General features: G+C 41.5%; 1 protein-coding gene and 1 long non-coding RNA gene across 6 annotated transcripts in view; both read left to right on the top strand.

Moving 5' to 3' along the window:
- LOC134022944 (CUB and sushi domain-containing protein 3-like) overlaps nucleotides 1-24046 on the top strand; it is a 403505-nt gene that overhangs the window by 26018 nt on the left and 353441 nt on the right. For all 5 annotated transcript variants that reach the window (XR_009930720.1, XM_062464691.1, XM_062464690.1 and 2 more), the window contains exon 2: nucleotides 13035-13257. Coding sequence is in view for 4 of the 5 variants with exons in the window: in XM_062464691.1 (XP_062320675.1) it covers nucleotides 13035-13257 (223 nt within the window). In the remaining variant the exon portion in view is untranslated. The remainder of the gene's footprint in view (nucleotides 1-13034; nucleotides 13258-24046) is intronic.
- On the top strand, nucleotides 9154-9808 carry LOC134023084 (uncharacterized). The gene is made up of 3 exons (XR_009930736.1): nucleotides 9154-9212; nucleotides 9531-9599; nucleotides 9756-9808. It is a non-coding gene; the product is annotated as an uncharacterized LOC134023084 (long non-coding RNA).

The raw sequence follows: 24046 nt of genomic DNA, 5'->3' as shown, positions 1-24046 counted from the left end.
CGTGAATTCTATGAAAGTAGAGCAGATCAGATAACGTGAGTGATACGCGAATATTATACACAATGATTTATTTAGGAGAATGTAATTATAATGAACAAATACCAGATAAGTTATGGGTTAGTCAGAGTAGTACAGTGGCTGGATGCAAATGAGGGCGAGCAACACAATGGCTGTGTAGAGCGCGTGTAAAGGGGGGAGGGAGAGAGAGAGAGGGGTAGGTAGGCCTTTGTGGGAACAATGGACGAGCAAGGGCAACTGATTTAGCAAGGGTTAAGCTAACTCATTTGTAAAATACAATCAAACATCAACAATTTAATCACAACATGCCAATATGTCACAGGTAAGAAATATTGCAAATCGTAGTTACTTTTGTCGGTTTGAAGAAAGGTAGAGTCAATGGTTTCGTTATCGTCCAACGAAAATAGAACAACGGAATCTTTGGCCAAAGTTCCGGGCGCTCAGTGAATTTGCAGGTTGAGAGGAATAGTTTAGAAATGTAGCTAGCACTTCAGTTTAATCCTACGAACAAGCGGGGGTGATTGTACGTTTGGGGGTTTTATACTCCAAAGGAAAAGGGGGGGTCCCCGTGAAGGTGACCTCTTTCATTGGTCAGTTTCCCCCCACCTGGGCGTCGTCCTGAGATCTGCCTAGGTGTGAGGTAGCTGTACCTTTTGAGTTCCGTTATTTCAACTGTCCATGGAATGCTCAAACTTCAGAATATAACAATACAACATTCGTAAATGGTTTTGTTAGTATGGTACAATCATTTTGATATCAAGATTGGCTGACTTAACTATACTTGAAGGGAAGTTATAATCAAACCTCAATTAAACAACGTTCTAAGTAAATGGGAAAAACACACATTATAACACATCAACTACTGTCATTGAAATAGTGTCCATGAGCCATGTAGTCCTTGAGAATGTTTGTAAATCCACATAAGAAAGTTCTTCCTTGTAAATCCTTTGTCTGATACTGTGGGCCGTGTGGCCTCTGTATCTGACCCCATGCTGGGTCAGAAGCTTTGAAGCTTCTCCTCTGGGAGAAGGACAAAGGGGGAAGACCCTTTCCTTGTCGGGGGTAGGAGAAGGTGTGATGGTACCGTGCTTTGTCTGTGGACTGTGCTACATATCCCCCTGCTGGCAACGTCCGATGATTCGACGTCGTCGGGCTGTTGGCACGTAAGAAGAGCAGAGAACAGACAAACACGACAGTACGATAGCATTTCTACTGGACACATTGGCATGAGTGGACTCTAAACAATGTAGGAATCAATGGGGCTAACTTGGGTCCTATTACTAAGTTTCTCTGGGCTAAGGTTCTATGCCTAAAAATGAAAGGAAATAAAAGGAAAAAGGAAAGGGAAAGAAAGGAGAAAGATTAAAATAAAATAAAATGATAGGAGTGGGAGTGGGCTTTGACTTCCTGGAGTCATAAACCTCATTTGTCAGGGGCCAGGGTAGTTTGGTTATGAGGCGTTGTAGCCTATTATTTTGACAGTACCTCAAGGTCATTCATGTTGGGTTTTCTGGTAACAGATTAAAAAATTTGATAGATTGGTGGAGCCATATTTGTCTCATGACAGTATTTTCCTATTATTTTTGGTTTAAAGGAACATTCATTCTTGAACTTTGAAGCATTTTGGCTAAGGCACCTGTTGTGCACTTGTTTCGTCAGCAGTTTGACAGGGTCAGGTTGCTGGTATAAGGCCAGGCCAGGCCTCTGTGCATGGCCTGTTGTCCCCGCGAGTAGTGATGGTTTCTTCCGGGGGTTGTGCCAGCTTGTTGCAGCTGGGGTGCTTCTTCTGGGATGCTTGGTCGCCATAGTAGGTCTTCCTACTTTCTGCACTCTCATCCAGTTGGCATCATATGACTTCTTTTGGACCTGTGATGCTTCTCGTCGCAGGTGGGTTTCTGATGGCACCCGACGGTCATGGCGTTGTGTTGATTTTGTTTGAATCTTGTGTCTTGATGGGTGAGTGGCGTAGCTCTGGGGCGGTCTGGAGCGGCCATCTAACTCATGGATTCGGTCCTCTTCTGAGAGATGTGGATCAGACGTGGAATCTCCCCCCCCTTCCACTGTGAAGACTGTGTTCTGGACTTCAGGGTGAGGCAGTGGATAGGGCTTCTCGACGTTTGTCCACCTCTGGTTTCGTTTGAAGTCAATGAGGGGTTCCAGTCTGTTGAGTAGATCGTGTCCAATCAGCAGCTTTTCGGTCTCAAGCGGTGAGACATGGATGGGGTGGATTAGGGACATTTCCCCAAACGTTAGCTTCAAGTACAGCGTCTCTGTGACTGGAGCTTTGTTTTGGGTGAAGCTTGTGATGTTGAATTCACTATCTTCACTTTTAATCCATCTTCTGTTTGACCTGGCTATTCCTTTTAGCTGAGCGGCCAAGGTGGGTGCAATCAGGCAGATTTCTGCACCCGTGTCCAGCAATCCTTCGCAGGGCACTTCATCTTCAAGTGTGATGGGGACATAGCTTCGGTTAGCTCTTCCTTTTCTGGAAAGCTCACCCAGAAATGTGTGTAACTGTGGGGCTTGTTTGTGTGTTGTTGTTTCTGGAGGTCGTCTTCTTGTGGGTTTGTGGTGTTTTTGGGTCTTCTTCCTTTTCTTCCATCCAATGGGGAGCATTTGAGGTGTGTTTTCCGTGTTGGGGCCTTCTAGTCATGCTGGTTCTGACGGATGTCGTCCAGGGCTGTTGTGTTCGTTTTGGTACGGTGTGGGTCTTGTTGAGTGGTTTCGTGTTTTATAGGAATGTTGCTTGTAGGCGGGTCTGGGTTCATAGGGTCTCTGGAGTTCTCTTCCTTCCAGTTGTAGGTGTGAATCTGATTCCACCGCATAGACGTTTGAGTCTGGAGCTCGGTTGTTGTTCGCCCATGATTTATATGCCATGTCCCTCAGCTGCAGAGCCGTCATGGTTTCCTGGTTCGCGAAGGTCGTCATGAAGGGTTTTATGGATTGGGAGAGGTTGTTGATGAACACTGACTTGAACATGGGAGTTTCTTCTCCTCCGGGTTGGTTTTCTGTTGCGAAATAGGCTTTCCGGAGCCTCTCATAGAATGTCTTTGGGTTTTCGTTGGCCTTTTGTTTTGTGTGCAGGGCGATAGTGCAGCAGGAGCCTTTACTTTCTGAGTGCCAAGCCTTGAGGGTCCGGCAAGCCATGTCATAGCTGTGGCGTTCTCCAGCAGGTTGCCTGTCAAGCAGGGCTCTGATTGAGCTGGAAGAGGTGTTCTTCAACAGGTACAGCTTGTCCGCGTCTGTAGCTGTAGGCAGGCGTTCGAGATTAGAGTTCAGTTGTTCTAGATACATCTCAATGCTCTGAGTGGGATTGTCTGGATCGAACTTCTCTATGTTCCTGCTAATTTTCAATAGCAGATCTAGTGACACTGCTGGTGGCAGGTCATGCATTTCCCATGCATTTTGTGGATAGGCTGAACGTGAGGGTTCATCATGGTCATCCCATCTGTTTGGGGCTGTGGTCTGACCGCGACGTTCAGGTTGGAATTGTAGCTCCATTTTCTGGTCATACAGTCTTCTGCTCTGCTGCTCCACATCTTCTGTTCCCCTCGTTCTTCGTGGATTCGTGTCAGCTTGGTACAGAGATTGGCTGGGAGGGGATGTCTCCCTATATGGTCTTCTTGTTTCGTATTCTGAGTGGAGCGGTGCTTCAGGTGATTGCAGCTGTCTTGGGTTTTGGTTTCTTGAATGTCGATCTACTTCTCTGTCGTCTCTTCCCCACCTTCGGTTGGTGTTAGGGTCTTCTGTGGACTGGATTTTGGCGTTCGCCTTGTTCAGCTTACGAATGGTAGATAGCAGTTCAGTTCTTGTTTCCTGTAACTCCTCCTTCATTGTCTCCCTGTCAGCTGTGATGTGTGAGAGATCTTGGTCCAGGTGTTGGAATTTTGTGTAGAGAGTGTGCAATTCTTCTTTTTGGTGGTCGTAGCCTGCTACTTTTTCATTAGCTTCATCCAACATCTTAATAGTGTTTTCCATGAGGGCGGTTGAGTCCTTTTTGCTTTTCTGAACCCCCTGCATTTCTTCTTTTAGGTCTCCCAGTTCCGTAGCGAGTTCCTTGTTCTCCTGTTGAAGTGTTTCCCGGATATCTCGTTCAGTTTCTTTCGCCTTGAGGGCATCCCTGAGGGTTGTTTTCTGTTCCATTAGCTGTTGTCTAGCTCTATCCAGTTCTCCAGTCAGGTCACTGGTTTCTTGTTCCATTAGCTCCCGTCGGTCCTGTTCCTTTTCTTTTTCTTTGAGGGCATCTTTGAGGGCATCTTTGAGGGTTATTTCCTTTTCCATTAGTTGTTGTCTAGCTCTATCCAGTTCTCCAGTCAGGTCACTGGTTTCTTGTTCCATTAGCTCCCGTCGGTCCTGTTCCTTTTCTTTTTCTTTGAGGGCATCTTTGAGGGCATCTTTGAGGGTTATTTCCTTTTCCATTAGTTGTGTCTTAGCTCTTTCCAGTTCAACAGCCAGGTTGCTGGTTTCCTGTTCCAATCGTTTCCTCTGCTCTTGTTCTCTTTGTGCCGCCTTGGTAGCATCCTCTCGATCCTGGAGAGCCTGTGTCCATTGTGTTTTGACTTTTGTTATTGATAACCTGAGTAGTGCAGCATAGTTGAGACCGAGGCTGGATAGGCATTTGACAATTTGGGATTTGCTCAATATTTGGCCTACATTTTCTATGACCACTTCTTGAGTTTTCCTGGTGATCATATCGGAATTTAGATCGGTCAGCGTTTCCACATAATTTGGGTTTTCTTTTTCGGATAGGTGGACAATCAGTTTCTCAGCTTCCGTGAGGTGAGACATGTTTGGTTCGGCTACTGGAAGTTATTAACACAATGCTATTGTGATAATGTTGATAGGCACTTTAGTTTTGTAGTGGTTCTCTTTTTGGCAGCAATATATATACTTTTCTTTTCCTTTTTTTTTTTGTTTACCAACTTAATATTAAAATTAAAATCAGAAGTTAATATTCAAAGATTAACAATCAAAAACTGAGATTAATATTCAGAAATTAAAATCAATATTAAAGTCACCATCCAGGATCAAAGATTCAGAAAATAAATAAAATTGTTTACCAAATTAATATTAAGGTTAAAATCAGAAGTCAATATTCAAAGATTAACAATCAAAAACTGAGATTAATATCCAGAAATTAAAATTAATATTAAAGTCACCACCCAGGATCAAAGATTAAAAAAAATTGTTTATCAAATCAATACTAAAATTAAAATCAGAAGTTAATATTCAAAGATTAACAATCAAAAACTGAGATTAATATTCAGAAATTAAAATTAACATTGAAGTCACCTTCCAGGATCAAAGATTCAAACAAATTATTTATTCTTGTAGGCCTATATTAAATCTTAATTTCAGTAATCTTGTTATAGTATCTATAAACGATTAGAGAATTTAGATTGAGTAGCTGTTGATTTGTTTTAGCCTAAACTGGACTGAGAAAGTACAATGTATTTAAATACTATAGCACATTAAGTTAGCCGGTTTAGCTTGTAGAATCAAACAGATAATGAACTAAATTGTTGCTGCATCTATAATGTAGCTTTAAATTGGGCAAGGGTTTTACATTCACCTCGAATTGAATGCGAAACAGTGAAGCTTCTTTTCGAAAAGCTAGTTTATCAATTTCGGAATTGTTTAACAATATTGTGGCAGTACAGGCTGCGTTGTTCGGCTACTTCCAAACAAAAGTCCTTTTGGACTGATCGCAGATAGAGCGGGCAAACTAAAAATAATACACTTTACGTTTAATTATTATTTAGCGATTGTTGTTAAAGTTGTATATTGATGAGGGATAAATAGGATTACAGTTCAGTATGGTCAACAACGCCGATATTCTGACAACTTCCACTTTTAAGTGCGCGGAATGAAAATCAAATTACAGGTCTTTGTTCACGAAAGGTAACTATTTCCGGTTAAGCAACAATAAAGGTCCTTAAATAAGCAGCTTCTCCTGTCTCAATAATTATTTTACTGTTACTTTACTGATTCTAGAGGTTGAGTGTTTACATTAATGTTGAATTACATGCAAAACAAAGTGAAGCTTTTTCCGAAAAGCTAAGTTAATCAATTTACCAATTGTTTAACAAGGTAGAAGCATATAGCTTAATGTAGAGAGCTGCGTAGTCTCCTTCAAAATCAAAGTCCTTTTGGACTGATCAATGTCTGTTATCTACCTCTAACTAGACAATGGCAACTTATCAGTTGCTTGGTTGATTTACTCAACCCAAATGGCCAACACTACTATAATACACCTTTCCGAAGCGTGTATGGTACCAAAATAGTAGTGTTGTGACTCTATAAAAAGGTTCTTACGCCTTCATGTAGAAGCGCTGCCTTTGTTTCACAAGATGAAATGAGACGGGTCGCAGTGTCACTGCGCACGCGCGTACCTCCGCTCAAGTCTAGCTTTTCCGAAGCTAGTTAGCTACACACAAATAGCCAATTGTTCACGACAAAGCCAATTCAATGAGTACACAGCACAGTATTCAAACAGTGTTTAAAACCGTAGCTATCTGGGGGAATAGTTAAAACAACGGAGCGTTAATTTAACCAAAAGGGTGGGAGGGAGGGTTTCAGACGGAAAATGTATCTCCGTTATAGATCGCTCATTTCAATCTGTTTCAAAGCCTCTCACGGGGCTCCACTATGTAGCGGGGTTTGCTCGTTTAAGATTAGCAATACTTAATTTATAATAAAGTATGTAGTTCTTGTGGGCACCACCTCTTATTGTTAAAGGGATAGAGGAAACCTTATTGAATAATATTTAAATAATAGCCTTCGTAATAATCAGTCTAATCTTGAGTCGTGAATTCTATGAAAGTAGAGCAGATCAGATAACGTGAGTGATACGCGAATATTATACACAATGATTTATTTAGGAGAATGTAATTATAATGAACAAATACCAGATAAGTTATGGGTTAGTCAGAGTAGTACAGTGGCTGGATGCGAATGAGGGCGAGCAACACAATGGCTGTGTAGAGCGCGTGTAAAGGGGGGAGGGAGAGAGAGAGAGGGGTAGGTAGGCCTTTGTGGGAACAATGGACGAGCAAGGGCAACTGATTTAGCAAGGGTTAAGCTAACTCATTTGTAAAATACAATCAAACATCAACAATTTAATCACAACATGCCAATATGTCACAGGTAAGAAATATTGCAAATCGTAGTTACTTTTGTCGGTTTGAAGAAAGGTAGAGTCAATGGTTTCGTTATCGTCCAACGAAAATAGAACAACGGAATCTTTGGCCAAAGTTCCGGGCGCTCAGTGAATTTGCAGGTTGAGAGGAATAGTTTAGAAATGTAGCTAGCACTTCAGTTTAATCCTACGAACAAGCGGGGGTGATTGTACGTTTGGGGGTTTTATACTCCAAAGGAAAAGGGGGGGTCCCCGTGAAGGTGACCTCTTTCATTGGTCAGTTTCCCCCCACCTGGGCGTCGTCCTGAGATCTGCCTAGGTGTGAGGTAGCTGTACCTTTTGAGTTCCGTTATTTCAACTGTCCATGGAATGCTCAAACTTCAGAATATAACAATACAACATTCGTAAATGGTTTTGTTAGTATGGTACAATCATTTTGATATCAAGATTGGCTGACTTAACTATACTTGAAGGGAAGTTATAATCAAACCTCAATTAAACAACGTTCTAAGTAAATGGGAAAAACACACATTATAACACATCAACTACTGTCATTGAAATAGTGTCCATGAGCCATGTAGTCCTTGAGAATGTTTGTAAATCCACATAAGAAAGTTCTTCCTTGTAAATCCTTTGTCTGATACTGTGGGCCGTGTGGCCTCTGTATCTGACCCCATGCTGGGTCAGAAGCTTTGAAGCTTCTCCTCTGGGAGAAGGACAAAGGGGGAAGACCCTTTCCTTGTCGGGGGTAGGAGAAGGTGTGATGGTACCGTGCTTTGTCTGTGGACTGTGCTACAATTGGGTATTACCGATTGGTACCAAGGTGGTAAATACCTAGATAATTCGAAGTATTTACCCATTAACTAAATACTAACGTGCTGGTCATTACTGGGTATGTTTTCTGTTTTATTGGGTATTACCGATTGGTACCAAGGTGGTAAATACCTAGATAATTTGAAGTATTTACCCATTAACTAAATACTAACGTGCTGGTCATTACTGGGTATGTTTTCTGTATTATTGGGTGTACCGATTGGTACCAAGGTGGTAACTACCGCTGGTAGTAAGTTGGTAACTACGGAAGATATGGTCAATTATAATGTGTTATTGGGTAAATACCATTGCTACTAAGTAGGTAAGGACGGCGAAGCTCCAGCAGAATTACGAACAAAATACTCTACTATTACCCTGCAGTTACCTAAGGTTTATGTCGGTAACAGTCCACGTCTAATGAGAAGGTAATATAAGATAGTACTTTACAATAAAATACCTTTTCAGATACATTTATCGATGATGGCCTCATTTACTTGGCTGGTAGGCCTATACCTACCTCCGCGGGAAGAGTTTTCCTCTACTGTCATGGTAAATCTTCTTGGATACTGGGTATGTTCTTGCGCATGTTTGGACTATTTACTCAGTAAGTAATCTGAAACTGGACTGTAAAAGGAAGCCGTGTTTGTTTCCATGGTGTTATCAGGCTCTTACCATACCCTTTGTAAGCGAATACCACTTTGTCAACGTTACCCTTAGTATGAACTTGTACTATACGTTCCAAGGCGATACCAGGTAAAACATGGCTATTTACTCAGTAAGTAATCTGAAACTGGACAGTAAAAGGAAGCCGTGATGTTTCCATGGTGTTACCAGGCTCTTACCATATCCTTTGTAAGCGAATACCACTTACCAATCGGTAATACCCAATAAAACAGAAAACATACCCAATAATGACCAGCACGTTAGTATTTAGTTAATGGGTAAATACTTCGAATTATCTAGGTATTTACCACCTTGGTACCAATCGGTAATACCCAATAAAACACATAACATAATCTTTAGTTTCTATGTAAATACCTAGTACTTAAGGGACTGTAAAAGGAAGGGTTACCATGATCCCTTGGATAGTAATATGGCTATCCCTGTAATCTTGACCAATGTCAGCAGTCAACTAAGCATGGTTAGTGTCTGTATTAAATTGATGAATTACTGTGCAGGAAAACAGCACCCTGAAGCTACAGATGTAGAGCAGGTTGGTGATGAATCAGCATCAGGGGTTCAGGTGAGAAGTTGAATTGTCCATTTTGGTAAAGATTGCATTAAACTGCTGTTTTTTAAAGGACGTTTAGACAATGTTACCCATGAATGTTATCATTCACACTTAAATTGGGATGCCCAAATGTATGCATCATATAATTCATTAATACATTATGGCATTGCTCAGAAGTCCAGTACAGATTATGTAGGCCTAGTACAGCTCCATAAAACCTGAACCAATTACCTACATATAAAAAAGTAATTTCTGAACAAACAAATGTATTGCATGTACTTCTCATTAGGTCATTTTGTTAATTAAGGCATTATTTTAAAATGCATTCAGGAAACTCAGAAATCCAGTGCAGATATAGTGCAGGCTGAGGAAGCAGCAGCTGGACCATCAGGGCTTCAGGTGAGGTCTTACTCATGGCATTACGTTAAGAATTTCCATGCATTAGCAATGAAATTGAAGGACGTTGGGGGAATCTGACCTTATGTCAGCACTTTTTGATTGTGAATTATGTGATGTTGAATAAAAAAAACAAGGCTGTTCCATAAAACCGGGCAGGGTGCCGGGCAGTGTCCCTACCAAAGCTGACACCAAACCTACGCCCTTATATTGATGGTATTATGAGGTGTATTATTAGGTGTGTTCGACTTCATGCAGCGCTGCAGCCGGCTGACTTGAAGCAGTGAATTCTGGTTAGACTTTTGCCCGACTTGAGACGAGAGCATTTTCTCAAGAGCAACTGCACGGGTTCTAATGACGACACTGCTATTTCATGATTGGCCAGACTCACACACGACAACTTTGACGCGTGTTTTGTATTTATTATGACACCTTCAGTTTCGCCAATGCTCAAATCCGGACCAAAAACTTTAATTGAATTAGATATTTGTTGAAGAAAGGGTTTTAGTCTGCCTCTTCACTAACAGAAAGACTACGTTTTAGAAGCAGGCATTTTTTCTCTCTGCTTGTATAATGTCTCCCGAAAAGCCTCAACCACAGCCAATTTTTATTGGAGACCATCTCCCTATCCGCTTGCTGGGGTAAATATAATCATCAGTTATGAGAGTGAAAGGTGTGTGTGTGGCAAAGGCCAAGAGTAAATGTATCTACTCCAGTGAAGCAGCTGTGGCCTATCATGCCTGCCATGCCTTCCCCCTGTTTGAATGAGATTTATGTGTTATGATACTGATTCATATTTTTAAACCCATTTTTCTCTGCTGTGCAATCATAGCAGGCGGCTAATGTGGTTTTTCAGAGGGATTTATGGGTAATGCCGTGTGGCGTGGTGGTGCCATTGCTGTTTGTGGTCACCCTAGGCACAGTGTCATCAAGGTGATTGAAAGACAGAGAATGCAGCCTCCTCTGCAATGGCAGTAAAATACAAATGAACACATACCATGAAGCCCGTAACAGTTTTTAATGCATGGCCTCTCCTCTTGTTCATGTTTTTCCTTTGATGTACAAGAACAAAAATGTATGTTTACAACGTCTTTTACCGTTTTTTTTAACTGCTGACACCAATTTTTTTTAAACTTTTCTTCTGTTTTTCAAAACTTTACACACAAATCCAAAAATTCCACACACAAAATGCAAAATACCTCGCATCTCTTGCAAAATGAAGCACTGCATTCAAAATATCACAAACACGTTTCAAAAGCAAACATTTGTCTTACGTTGCAAACATCTTTGCCATAGTATTACATTTTTTGATATATCATATACACAGTTATTCAAAACCTAAAACTCTTCTTTCATGAGCTCCTATGTACATTTATGTTGAAAAGTTCATGGTAAACACGAAAACAAGATTGAAACCAAACTTTTTTTTACTGTAAGCATTTGTGGTTGTGAGTACAGTATTACACAGTACGAAAGAAAGAGTGTAGTAGGACAGAGACCAAACCTAAATTTGAAAAAGGTGATTACGGAATGGTGTGTGTGTGCCATGAACTGTAGCATACAGTAATATATACTATTTTCTACAATATTGTCAGAATGTCTTCTTACAGTCACTGTACTGTTGCACAGTATGATTCAGTAATCCATCAGACTGTGACCAATCATGCAGTGCACTGCAGTCAATGGATGCATGGGTGCTAAAATATATGTTTGTGTATAGTATACCGTGTGTTGTGCTGAAACAGCTATTACAGTTTTTTTCAAATGCTTACACACAAATTCCTTACTTTTCACACAATTTCTGAAACCTGACACTCAAACACCAGAACCACACCTCAAATCTGCAAAACCATACGCACATTTTGGGCCTTTGACTCAGTTTTCAATTTCATAAAACACTTTTTGCAAAACACAACACACAATTCTCCACGTAACACACAACATTCTAACAGGAAGCATCTTGATTTCCTTTTTAAAACACAACCAATCAAAATGACACACTAATTCATCAGTGCCTTACACTAACTCCTCACATGTGCAAACACTCATTGATTTACTCAACACCAACCAATCATGGCTTTAGAATAGGCCTATAAATAGCTTAATTTGAGTTGATTTACAGTGATGGGTATAATTTGAACCTTTACTGTAGAAAAGATAACAGGTATGTAACAATATACTGTAATATACACGTTCTAATGTACACATAATGGCTGTTTCAGCACAACACACGGTATACTACACACACAAACATAGATTTTAGCACCCATGCATCCATTGACTGCAGTGCACTGCATGATTGGTCACAGTCTGGTGGATTACTGTATCATACCGTGAAACAGTACAGTGACTGTAAGAAGACATTCTGACAATATTGTCGATGCTACAGTTCATGGCACACACACACCATTCCGTAATCACGTTTTTCAAAATTAGGTTTGGTTTCTGTCCTACTACACTTTCTTTTGTACTGTGTAATACTGTATTCACAACCACAACTGCTTATAGTAAAAAAATGTGTTTGGTTTCAATCTTGTTTTCGGGTTTACCATGAATTTTTCATCATCTCTGCCATTTCAATCTTGTACAGAAATGTACAAAGGAGCTCATGAAAGAAGAGCTTTAGGTTTTGAATAACTGTGTGTATATGATATATACAAGAATTTAATTAAATGGCAAAAGTGTTTGCAAAATGAGACAAATGTGTGCTTTTGAGACATGTTTGTGATATTTTGAATGCAGTGCTTCATTTTGCAAGAGAAGCGAGGCATTTTGCATTTTGTGTGTGCAGTTGTTGGATTTGTGTGTTAAGTTTTGAAAAAAAGAGGACAAGTAAAAAGAATGTGTGTAAGCATTTGAAAAAAACTATGTGTACATTAGAACATGTGTACATTACAGTACATTGTTACATACCTGTTATCATTTCTACAGTAAAGGTTCAAATTTTACATTGTTGTAAAGTTGAGCCAAATATTCAAAGTATTGTTTTGACGTAAGTATCTGACTCAATGTGTCAACAATATCAGTTTTTCACAAAGCTTTACACTGAGGTGCTAAGGAAGACCCCAGTTTATTAAAAACATACCATTGGGGAAGTGGGAGAATTTGCCAGGAGAGGCATTTGGGTGTGTGTCCTTGTTTTTTTTTTCTGAGCTGAAATGGAGAATATGGTGCAGTAAAGGTTTGTACAGCATGAGTGTTGTATATGGGAGGAAAGTGTCATGATAATCACTGTTTGCCCAGGGAAAAGGTGAGGTGAGGTTCAGAAGTGTCTGTCTAATCGTTATACAGTAACCATTTAGCACTAGTTTTATCATTCTCAGGAATAATTGTATTCTATAGGGCCCTATAGCTGGCCTATAGTACTATGTCCATGTCACCAGACCCAAATGAAGAAAAGCTCATCTTTGAATGTTATCTGGGTTTTTTTCCATGCAGGTTTTATCCATAATTGTGGAGGCACTTTAAAAGGGAGGAATGGGACCATTGAGAGCCCAGGATTTCCATATGGATATCCTAATGGAGCAAACTGTACCTGGGTGATCATTGCAGAAGAGAGGAACAGGATTCATATAGTTTTTCAGTCTTTTGCTGTGGAGGAGGAATATGACTTTTTGGCTTTGTATGACGGGCACCCACATCCTTCAAACTTCCGGAGCAGGTAAGAAAACAGCCCTGTGGCTATGTCTTGAAGAATTGTGTTTTGATGTTTGGAGGGGAGGATAAGGAACTTCAATACTGTGTGCTTTAACCCTTGTGTTATCTTCGGGTCATTCTGACCCATCAGTCATTGTGACCCACCTTCGTATTGCGACAGATTTACCGCATACAAAGACAAAGTGAAGCATATTCTTTTAACCGTTGGGCTGTCTCAGACCCCCCACATTGCAAAGGTTAAAAGAAAATAATTTTAATTTGTTTTTGTATTGGGTAAAATCGGGTAAACACAACGATGGTTCGTTATGAACCTTTGGGTCATGTGACCCGAAGGCAGCACGAGGGTTAAGTTAATATTTTATGTGTTTTTATTATATTGTGTTCACACAATGTGTCTTTTTTGTCAGTGAGGTGTCAGGGTTTTTTTCTGGCTCAAGATGAGGTGGAGGAGGTACCATCCTGATCATGTGCATGTACCATGCCTTCAACTGGCTTAACCCTTGTGCTGCCTTCGGGTCACATGACCCAAAGGTTCATAACGAACCATTGTTGTTTTTACCCAATTTTACCCACAAAAACAAATAAAAATAATTTTATTTTAACTTTCGCAATGTGGGGGGTCTGAGACAGCCCAACGGTTAAAAGAAAATGCTTCGCTTTTGTATGCGGTAAAGTTGTCGCAATACGACGGTGGGTCACAATGACTGATGGGTCAGAATGACCTGAAGATAACACAAGGGTTAAGCAAGCACTTTACATTTACATTTAGTCATTTAGCAGACGCTCTTATCCAGAGCGACTTACAGTAAGTACAGGGACATTCCCCCCGAAGCAAGTAGGGTGAAGTGCCTTGCCCAAGAACACAACGTCATTTGGCACGGCTGGGAATCGAACTGGCAACCTTCAGATTACTAGCCCGACTCCCTCACCACTCAGCCATCTGACTCCCTACAACCAACATTTGTTCTAGTATTGATGATTGAGGAAAATGACAATTATCATGTTGAAGTTCACAACCAGAGGCAGAACATTTCAACTGCCTGTTTTTCATCAAGTAAAACGTTTTAATGCATTCCTTGTAGTCCAGGACCTCCTGGTTTGGTCCACCGATGGCCACTTTGCAACACATCCAAGCTGGTGGTGATGTACCTGATTGGCTGGTTTTAAAATCTGTGTAACTGGAGGCATCTATCAACTCGGCAGAAATCTGCGCCTTGCCCATTAATTGTATATAGCGGGACAAGTTATCCCTTACTTCTCAGCGTGAGAAAGGGTTGAAATGGGTGATAAATACAAGGTGTTGTGTGAGAGCGTGAGTAATGGTTGAAATGCATGAGTCTCATAGCGAATGTGTGAGACTTGATAGCCCTGTGAAAGTTGCCGTATAGTAACATGACTTGCTACTTTTTAACTGCCTGTAAGTGACATGATTTGCTACTTTTTAATTGCCTGTAATAACAAGACAATGTTGTCTGCACTGTTTTACTTGCCTTCATCCATCTTCCTCGCAAACTTGCCTTGTAAAGAAATCATTTACTAGAGGAGCCATATCTGCGTCATATCTAAAGCTAACAAAGCTGTAATCACTGATGGGATGTAGTGTTAATTTAGGAAACCTTAAATTAGACGTGTATGGATGCAAAATAAACCATATTTAACCAGTTGAACAACCACAAAATATTAGGGTGTACTAAGTCGCTTTGGATTTTGGTATATTCATAGATGCCACCTACGTCACTTCCAAATAGAACGCCGCCATATTGACGACCGATCTCGCCCAGTATGGCCGCCCACACTGCCCATTTGAATGAGAGAGAGACAGAGATAACTCAAACATTTCTATTTTAGGCTCTGATCCTTATTTGTTTTCTTTTGTCCCATATTATCTGCCCCAGGCTTGCCCCAATTGGCTTTCCATGACAGATCTATAAACATTTAGCTTGTGCATAACCCCTCCCCATACAGTGGGGATAGCTTGAAGGCTTTCAAGAGTACCTATGCTTATCAATATGCTGTGGCTGGATAGGTGAATGACGTGAAAGTGCGGCACCTGGCCACCAAGGACTTGGTAATGGGAAATGTAAGTATTATTTAAAAAAATCTAACAAATTATTTTGGTGGTAGTTTACTCTGACGTTGTTAGCTAAGTGGCTAACAGCTAGCTAGCACTCATCTTAGTGCCACTTAACTCACGGCAAGTCATTAATCTGGACAATGTTCTTTAATTTCAGATGCAGGGCTTGACACTAACTTTTTGAGGCACTTAAGTTCCATGCACAAAAGTCACTTGTCCGAGACCTGTAAATAGCCTGACCTAGTGAAACGGGCAAAACTAGCCTGGCTAACGGAAGTCGCTTTCTCAGACAAATGACGAATGAAACACGCTCAGTTAAAGAAATCGAAGAGTCTGGATTTCTTCGGCAGGCTCGTATCTACAAAAAGCAGTCCTCCCTGACGTTTGTGGTGTTGAATGGAGTGAAATACAACATTGTGAACACTGCCGGTGAGCGCCCGAATCTGACTCTGAGGCTAACGTCAGAACAGTGTAACGGGGGACCAAAACATGGCTGATGCCTACTATGCGGGCGACGCATTCTCACTCAAATTTCAAGACTTTCGCGACCCAAATAAAAATTCTGATGCGACAGATCAATTCTCTCTTAAAGGCTGTCCTCCTCGACCTTTTTGGTGCAGAATTCACCGAGATGAAATGATCAACTTCACCGAAACACAGAGGGAAATAGCTAGCAACTTTAAAATCGGTTAAATAGACATAATGAGTGTCACTGCACATAACGTTAAGTAACATGGCATTTTATTATATTTGAGGTAGCTATAACTTGTCCAGTGGGGCAAGTACATTTCTTTTCCACTTGTCCTACAAAAAAATCCACTTGTCCCGGACAAGATGTGTCGAGCCCTGAGATGTGTTTATACTAGTGCTGTCAGTTAAACGCGTTATTAATGGCGTTAACGCAAACCCATTTTAACGGCATACATTTTTTTATCGTGAGATTAATGTTCTTTTTGGCCTAGCAAACTTTTTCGTTTTTTTCACATGTTGTTGCAACAACTAGACGTTAGAAATATTACAACACCACACCGGATATAGCTAGCAGGGGTGCAAACTCTTCACCTTTCGGCGAAAGTCGCAGTTTTTGATCCAAAATAGGTCATTTCTGTGATTCGTGTAGATCTGTAGATTTTTTTTTTTTGGGGGGGGGGGGGGGGTCCTCCAAGTAATCTGCGAACGCAAGCTGTCATGAATATTTTTTTCAGTTTGTTCGTTTGGCCAACCAATGTATTCATGACACGCACGCTTTTTATTTAGAGTCTTCGGGTCTGTAATTTATGGAGCCCCAGACATGACTTCCGAAAAAAAAAAAAAGTGCTATTTTGGGGATAACGATGTAGCCTAACTATATTGCGGGCAGTTCTGCTATACCTGTGTGGGGCACATACCCAGAGCAAGGTAAAGGTGCAGTCATGGACAGAGATGATTTGATTGTATTGTATTTTAGGCTGGTGAATGACCGTGGTAAAGTTGGTTTGAAGTTTGATATTCATCCTTGTCACCTTTTTCATCCCTGATGAGTTTGCACCCCTGAGCTAGACCGGAAACAAAACAACAGGCACGCCGCACACACTTGTTTGGGCTTGCGAGCCGGCTAAAGAGTAGTAGGCTAACGTTACGTTTTGAGTGGATGGCGAGCGCGAGACGCCGAAATGGATGCCAATAAGATTCTGAATGGAAAGTTTACTTTTAAAACGTTGCCAAATGGTTCCATTGACAAGACCAAAGTGATCTGTGTGTTTTGTCATTGTGAACTGAGCTATCATCGCAGCACGACGATTCTGAAATACCACTTGATGGCCAAGCACACAACTGATGCGAATTCTCCGCCCCCTCGCCAAAGCCAGGCGATTGCAATGTTGTTTTATTTAAAAAAAAATTAACATTTGCACCAAGCAATCCGATCCACTTATCCATGTTGATAAGAACATTAAAATGAGAAAAAATTATGGGACTATAAGAAATCAAGGGACATTTAGAATATATAAAAATGTGCGATTAATCGCGAGTTAACTATGACATTAATGCGATTAATCGTGATTAAATATTTTAATCGTTTGACAGCACTAGTTTACTCATTGGAAGAACATGAAGGGAAGGGAAACGAGGCCTACAGAAGGTTTACAGAATCCAACTATTATTATGCTATCCATTATATCAATTGTAGGAGAATTAGCCTTTAGTCTTTTGGTATAGAATGAAATACCAATCCAGGGTTCCTCTTTCGGCTGTTGTTGCAGCCAACTGCACGACATTTTGCAGAGACTGAGACCGAGTCGGTCGGTAAGATGGCAGTGCAAATCTACAGTGACGTTGTGAATCAAATGAATTAGTCAAACCACATTTTTGGTGGTCCAATCAGCGAACAGAGGGAGTGGCTGAGAACGAGGACGTTGCTGGTGTGCTAGTTTGAGTTGCAGTTCAGTAATGGCGGTGGAGAAAGATGCGAGCGAAGCCATTCGGTCCGTTGTGGCAACGCTGCAGAATATCCAGAAGCCGGAGCAAAACAATCTTTGCTGAGTTTTGTTGGTGGCCATGATGTTGTGGCCTTCCTCCCCACGGGGTGCTAGCTCCGTTAGTGGTGAAGGAGTTGGCTAAGGCGAACGCTAGCGATTGGTTATGGCAGATCCAAAGTGGCTCTGGGCAGATCCAATAGTTTTAAACAGAGTACCCGCTTTCAAGGAAGTTAACGCTTGTCAATGGACAATCCCAGACCCTCTGTACAAATGAAATGTACGAGGGTCTAGTTAGGACCATGCTAGGGATAAAATACGCTCTTGGTGTAAATCCCTTGTTGAAAATCGCAGCTCTTTTCTTCCTCCTTTAGTAGTTTAGGCAGAACCTTTCCCGGAGCACAGTGCTAATTTCGATACAGCGCCACCAAATGGCGTAATGCCACAATTGCAGTTACAAATTACCAAAATCCACAGAGAGCGACGCTTGTTAGAAGAGTGTTTTCAAAGAAGACACCCATCATAGTTTTGTCGAGAGCTGGAGGCGGCACCAAAATTGACAGAGGCGACCACCTCAAAATTCTCTATGCAGGAAAAACCCTGGGTGTTCAGCAATGTTGGGTAGCATGCAGGCCTTGTATGTTTGAAGAGACTAGTGCATAGTGCCCGTGATAAAATTGGTGTTACACAAACACAGATTCTTGGAATTACAGAACAGGGAACAGTGCCCTAGATAGTGTATAGTGCCTGTGATAAAACTGGTGGCAGACACCTGACAGAATCCTGGAATTATAGATAGATTGTGCAGTGCTCATGATGCAGCTGGTGATGACATTTCTTCTCAGTGGTTTTGGTATACATTTCTCAGATCACAATTGAAATTCTGTCATCTCTGAAGTACTTGTTCAACCTCCACATCTATTCTAGTCAAATTGCCAATGCTGTGGTAGCATACATTCATGCAAATGATGGTACATTCTGTACCGATTATAGAAAGGTTAACTCTGTTACTGTGCCAGATTCATTTCCATTACCTCGTATGGATGATTGTGTGGACACTATCGGTGCCGCTGCTTACGTTACCAATCTACATATTCCTGAGGGTATTGGCAGGTTCCCCTTACCCCCGTGCCTCCGTTGTTTTGGCTTTTTGATTCCTGATATGTTTTTAGAATATACTAGGGGTGCACCGATCCGATATTAAGATCGGATATCGGCCCCGATATTGACAAAATAGCTGGATCGGGGATCGGAAAAATGAACAGATCCACTGGCCGATCCAGTTTGAAGTTTACAGCATTTGTCGCATAGTTTGTTTATCGGAAAATATTCAGTTGGAATTTTTGAAATCGCATATGCGACGTTACGCTGTGAGACCCGCATTCGAACGATTACATATGTGAGACGCTACTCCTTAACAGGTTAACGGGTTAATCTACACTATAGATTCTACAGTAGCCTATAATAAGTCGTTGAGCTGCAGGAATTCGGCGTGCTCCTAGCATTGTGCTTTTGGATGTGCTTGATTAATTGGTAGTATTGTACTTTGCAGTACTACCACCACCCCTCAAACTTTGGAGACATTGCAAACAGCCGACGAACTAGTTGGCGTGGCAAGCGTGAAATATCTCCACACAGCCGACTCTTTGGCTCGCTCCATGTTACTTTTAAAGGGGTGATTGACTGGGTTTTTGGGGTATTTCACACTGTTCATTAAGGTCTCCGAATAGGGTATGTAACATTGGTTGGGCTGAAAATGGCCCGGGTGCTGTTATATGCCCCCTGATACATCCTCTGAAATTTTCCCGGGAAAAAACGCTAGGTTTTCTCCTTTTATGGTATGCTCATGAATATATAGATGAACTGCGCGCTGATTGGTTGGTTTACAACGAGTGAAGCTGTGGAGCAAAGACGCAACACGGCCAACACTTTCAAGTGGAGACTTGAAATAAAAACGTATAATAAATCTATTGTGTCTACACAACACTGTTTTCAACAAATTGACTAGATATCATTTGAAATGATTACGTTAGTTGTTTCCACTTCTGTTGTCGAAGCAAACTGGATCGACTTAGGTGGGTAGAACATTACAACTTAGCAACCAAACTATATCATGATTTAACTCAGCTTCAGTTAGCTAGATAAAAAATAACCTGCCAAAGATCTGGACAAACATGCATCGTGAATTGTAGATTTACATGTACGGGTTATTTGTTCAAATGAAACATGAAATAACGCGTTAGCCCCATCGCCAATAAACTAAATCATCACACATTAGCTTGCTAACGCAAGAGCATAGGTAAACTAGTTTACCTGCCTACTCTAGGCGTTTTCACTATCTAGCTGTTCTTGCATTCCTTGCAAATCAGCGTTAATAAAAACCAGATGAGCTAGAGTCTAGCTAACATTGACTCGACGGGCATGGTAGATGTTTGTTTATAACATAGCTCTAGCGTAGAAGATCCCTGTGCAAGCAAACAGGATGGACTTAGGTGGGTAACATTAGTACTAGCTACAGCTTACCAAAAAAACTATAGGCCGATATATGCTTCTGCGTTTTTCAAAAAACGGACACATGGGAACGCCCTCGTCTCCGTGGAACGCCCTCTACGAGCTCTGTCAGCCCTCGGAGAGCCCCGGAGAGCTCGACGTGCACCTCCTGAATTTTCTAACTATCCGTCGTAATTTCGGAGAGCGACGGAGAGCTACGGAGACCCCCTTGGCTGTGATTGGTCAGTATTAAGAACCGCTTTTGTCAGGGGCGGGGGGGCGGTTGCCGTGATAAACAGGACGAACAGAATCCTTTGACCGCCATTGCTGTAAGTTTTCACAATTCATATTTCAGCTAAACAGTACAAGTAAATCAGCATCTGAATTAAAATGTGACGAGAAATGGGCAGTGTAGTTGCTGAAAATGTGCGTATTTTACTGATGAAAGGGCTAATTTGTAAATTCGCTCCGACTTCTTGATAACCTAGGTAAATAAACACTCCACGACGACTTACAAAAAACCGTTGCGCCACCTACTCTTCTGGCGGTGAATTGTTTTCAGCACCCACAGCCTACGGAGAACCATAAACAAAGTCTATCCGTCCGTATCCGTGCGTATCCGTGCACCCGCCCATCCGTAAACGGAGACGCAGAAGCTTATTTCGGCCTTATCCTGATTCAATTCAGTTTCAGTTAGCTCTAGCTATCTTGCTGAAAAATAGATCTGGACAAACATGCATCTTGAATTGTAGATTTACATGACAACACAGGTTATTTATTTGAATGAAACACAGTCAGGAACAAGAAATAACGTTAGCCCCATTGCCAATAAACTAAATCATCACACATTCTACCGATGCTAGATACAGGCAGGATACGTTAGCATTGCTAATAACTGTTAGTGACAACATCATACAGCTTGCGGTTGTGATAAACCTAAGGTTGGAACAGCACCTCTTTTCAGCAACAGCTTCATAGCAAATCCTGCTTTACATTGTCCCAGGTTTTTGCAAGTGTCCTCGGTGACATGGTCCGAGCAAATTAATACTTTAGCGTCGTACTTAATAGGGATATTCCCATAGATAAACATCAGCCATGCCTGTCTAGTGTCTTGTTCTTTGGGAAGATAGTGAAAAGTGTCAGGTTTCCCGGTACAGCCTGGAACACTGCATTTACGGCACTCCATTTTTAGTATCTTGAAAACTTATGAACTTTCTTATTTGTAATTCCTGTGGAAGTACCGAGCAGCGCGCAGTTAGCTAAAAAAGTGTCGGAGATCTACTCGACCTCCGTTTATGTTGCTGGACCAGAAAACAAGAGGGCGGGTAAATGTAAATTTTGGGGCGTGACAAAGTTGATGCTGCAAGTTGTGACGTCACAACTTGCACTGTTTCAAAAGCTAGCGTTTGCAATTTGCAGTTTCAAAAAGTGAAATTTTGATAGGAAAGAGGTTTCAATGGACTTTGAGATTCACTGTATGTCTATTTTACACACCAAACTGTCATTTTTCAACTATGACAAGGTAAAATTGTTTTTGCAAACAATCGCCCTTTAAGTTTCTGTCCACTGGTTGGACACGAGCTGTACACCGCACGGTGCAATGCTTCAATCTAAAAACTTCCATGGTTCACACACCAGCAACCAGCGACAACAAATAAATAAGAATTCCAAAACATTTTTTTACATGTTTACAATGTTTGGTAATTGTTTGATTCTTACTATTGTATGTTTGACCAATACACTATTTTGTTTCTACTGCTACATTTTATTCATTTTAATACGTTTGATTACATTCTATTTTCGCATTTTGAATGCACAATTGTTTTTTAAATAACAAATAATAAGAATTCAGTACATTACATCTGTTATTTTGTCTTAGTTCGTAAAGTCTGGTGCCTTTAGTCTCTTCTACATGGTGGAAGGAAGGTATAAGGTATACAGTTTATTTTTAATTCAACAACGGTATCGGATTGGTATCAACAGATACTCAAAGCCCAGGCATCGGTATCGGTATCGGGACTGAAAAAGTCGGATCGGTGCATCCCTAGAATATACTGTAATGCCTTTTGGAATGTGCAATCCTGCTGTGACCTTCCAGCGTTTGGTTAATATCTGCTGGTCGATGTCCCGAACTGTTTGTGCCTATTTGGATGATTTGGTCATTCATTCTGCTACCTGGGCTGATCATGTGAACTCGTTGCAGTATGTGAAATAACTAGGGCTGTCGAAGTTAACGCGATAACGTGTTAACGTAATCTCACTTTAACGTGATAAAAAAAAATAGTGTCGTTAACGCAGGCAGCAGCGTTAGCGGCAGCAGAGTTAGCGGCAGCAGCGTTAGCGGCAGCAGCGTTAGCGGCAGCAGCGTTAGCGGCAGCAGCGTTAGCTACGGTAATATACGACAGACAACACTTGACAATGTTAAATTTGAGATTACATTTCCTAAATATATAACAATGTGTATGTTCATTCAATATTGTACAGCCTATGTGTGAGTGAATAAAACTCCCTCACAATTTCCTCTTGTTATCTTCCAGTTATTTGAAGTTAAGTATCCTACACCATTTTAATGTTATTTCACAAAGAAATATTTTATTGGGGTAAAATATAAATTGAATACATTTGCGATTAATCCCGATTAAATATTTTAATCACTTGACAGCCCTAGAAATAACCATTTGGCAGCGGCCTCTTTGACTTTGGCCAAGTGTGAGTTTGGCATGGTGAAAACAGGTTGGGCATGGATTAGTCCGCCCAGTCAATGCTAAAAAGTGACTGCATTCCGCGCTTTTCCTGTACCTACTAACAGACGAGAGTTACGCCGTTTCTTGGGTATACTGAGGTACTACCGCACTTTCTATAGGAATTCATCCTCCGTTGTTTCCCTGCTGACAAGTCTACTTAGCCCGTCTTTGTCATTTGTGTGGTCCCCCGAATGTCACACCGCTTTCAACGCTGTGAAAGTGTTACTATGTAGCGCTCCTGTTCTCTTAGGTCCTGAATTTAAAACTGGATATTAGGTTGTCACTTAGCAAGGACTATTTTACGAACTTTAATTCCACTTTCCGTAGTTTGTGCTCGGACTTTGTTTTAGACGGAGGAGGAGAAAGAGAGGCCGACGTGCTGGAGTCCTCATCCGAACTCGGAAACAGAGTTTCAAACCTGCTTTTCCGAACATCCTACAAGCTAATGTTCAGTCCATCGATAACAAAATGGACAAACTAAATGCACGCGTCAAATTCCAAAGGGACATCAGGAACTGCTGTGTACTGGAGACTTGGCTTGTCCCTGAGATCTCCAACACGGCGGTTACCCCGTCGGGATTCAACACCATCAGGACAGGACAGCTGATTCAGGCAAGCGCAGGGGCGGAGGGGTCTGTGTTATGGTTAACTTTCTATGGGCCACGGATGTAGCTGTACTAGCATCTCACTGCTCACTGATGCCGTTAACATGGCCCTCCACTTCACCCTACAGCACCTGGATTCTCCAGCATCCTATGCCAGGATCCTGTTTGTGGACTTCAGCTCTGCCTTCAACACCATCATCCCCGCCCTGCTTCAGGACAAGCTCTCCCAGCTGAACCTCCTGCACCTCCAGTCATCTGTCTGTTAAACTTCTGAAGTTTGCGGACGACACCACCCTCATTGGGCTCATCTCTGATGGGGATGAGTCTGACTATAGGTGGGAAGCTGACAACCTGGTGACCTGGTGTAGCCAGAACAACTCAGAGCTCAATGGTCTTAAGACAGTGGAGCTGGTTGTGGACTTCAGGA

This window comes from Osmerus eperlanus, chromosome 7, assembly GCF_963692335.1.
Source record: "Osmerus eperlanus chromosome 7, fOsmEpe2.1, whole genome shotgun sequence".
NCBI lineage: Eukaryota > Metazoa > Chordata > Actinopteri > Osmeriformes > Osmeridae > Osmerus > Osmerus eperlanus.
The sequence above is the reverse complement of the archived record's forward strand: the minus strand, read 5'-3'. Positions and strand labels throughout refer to the sequence as shown.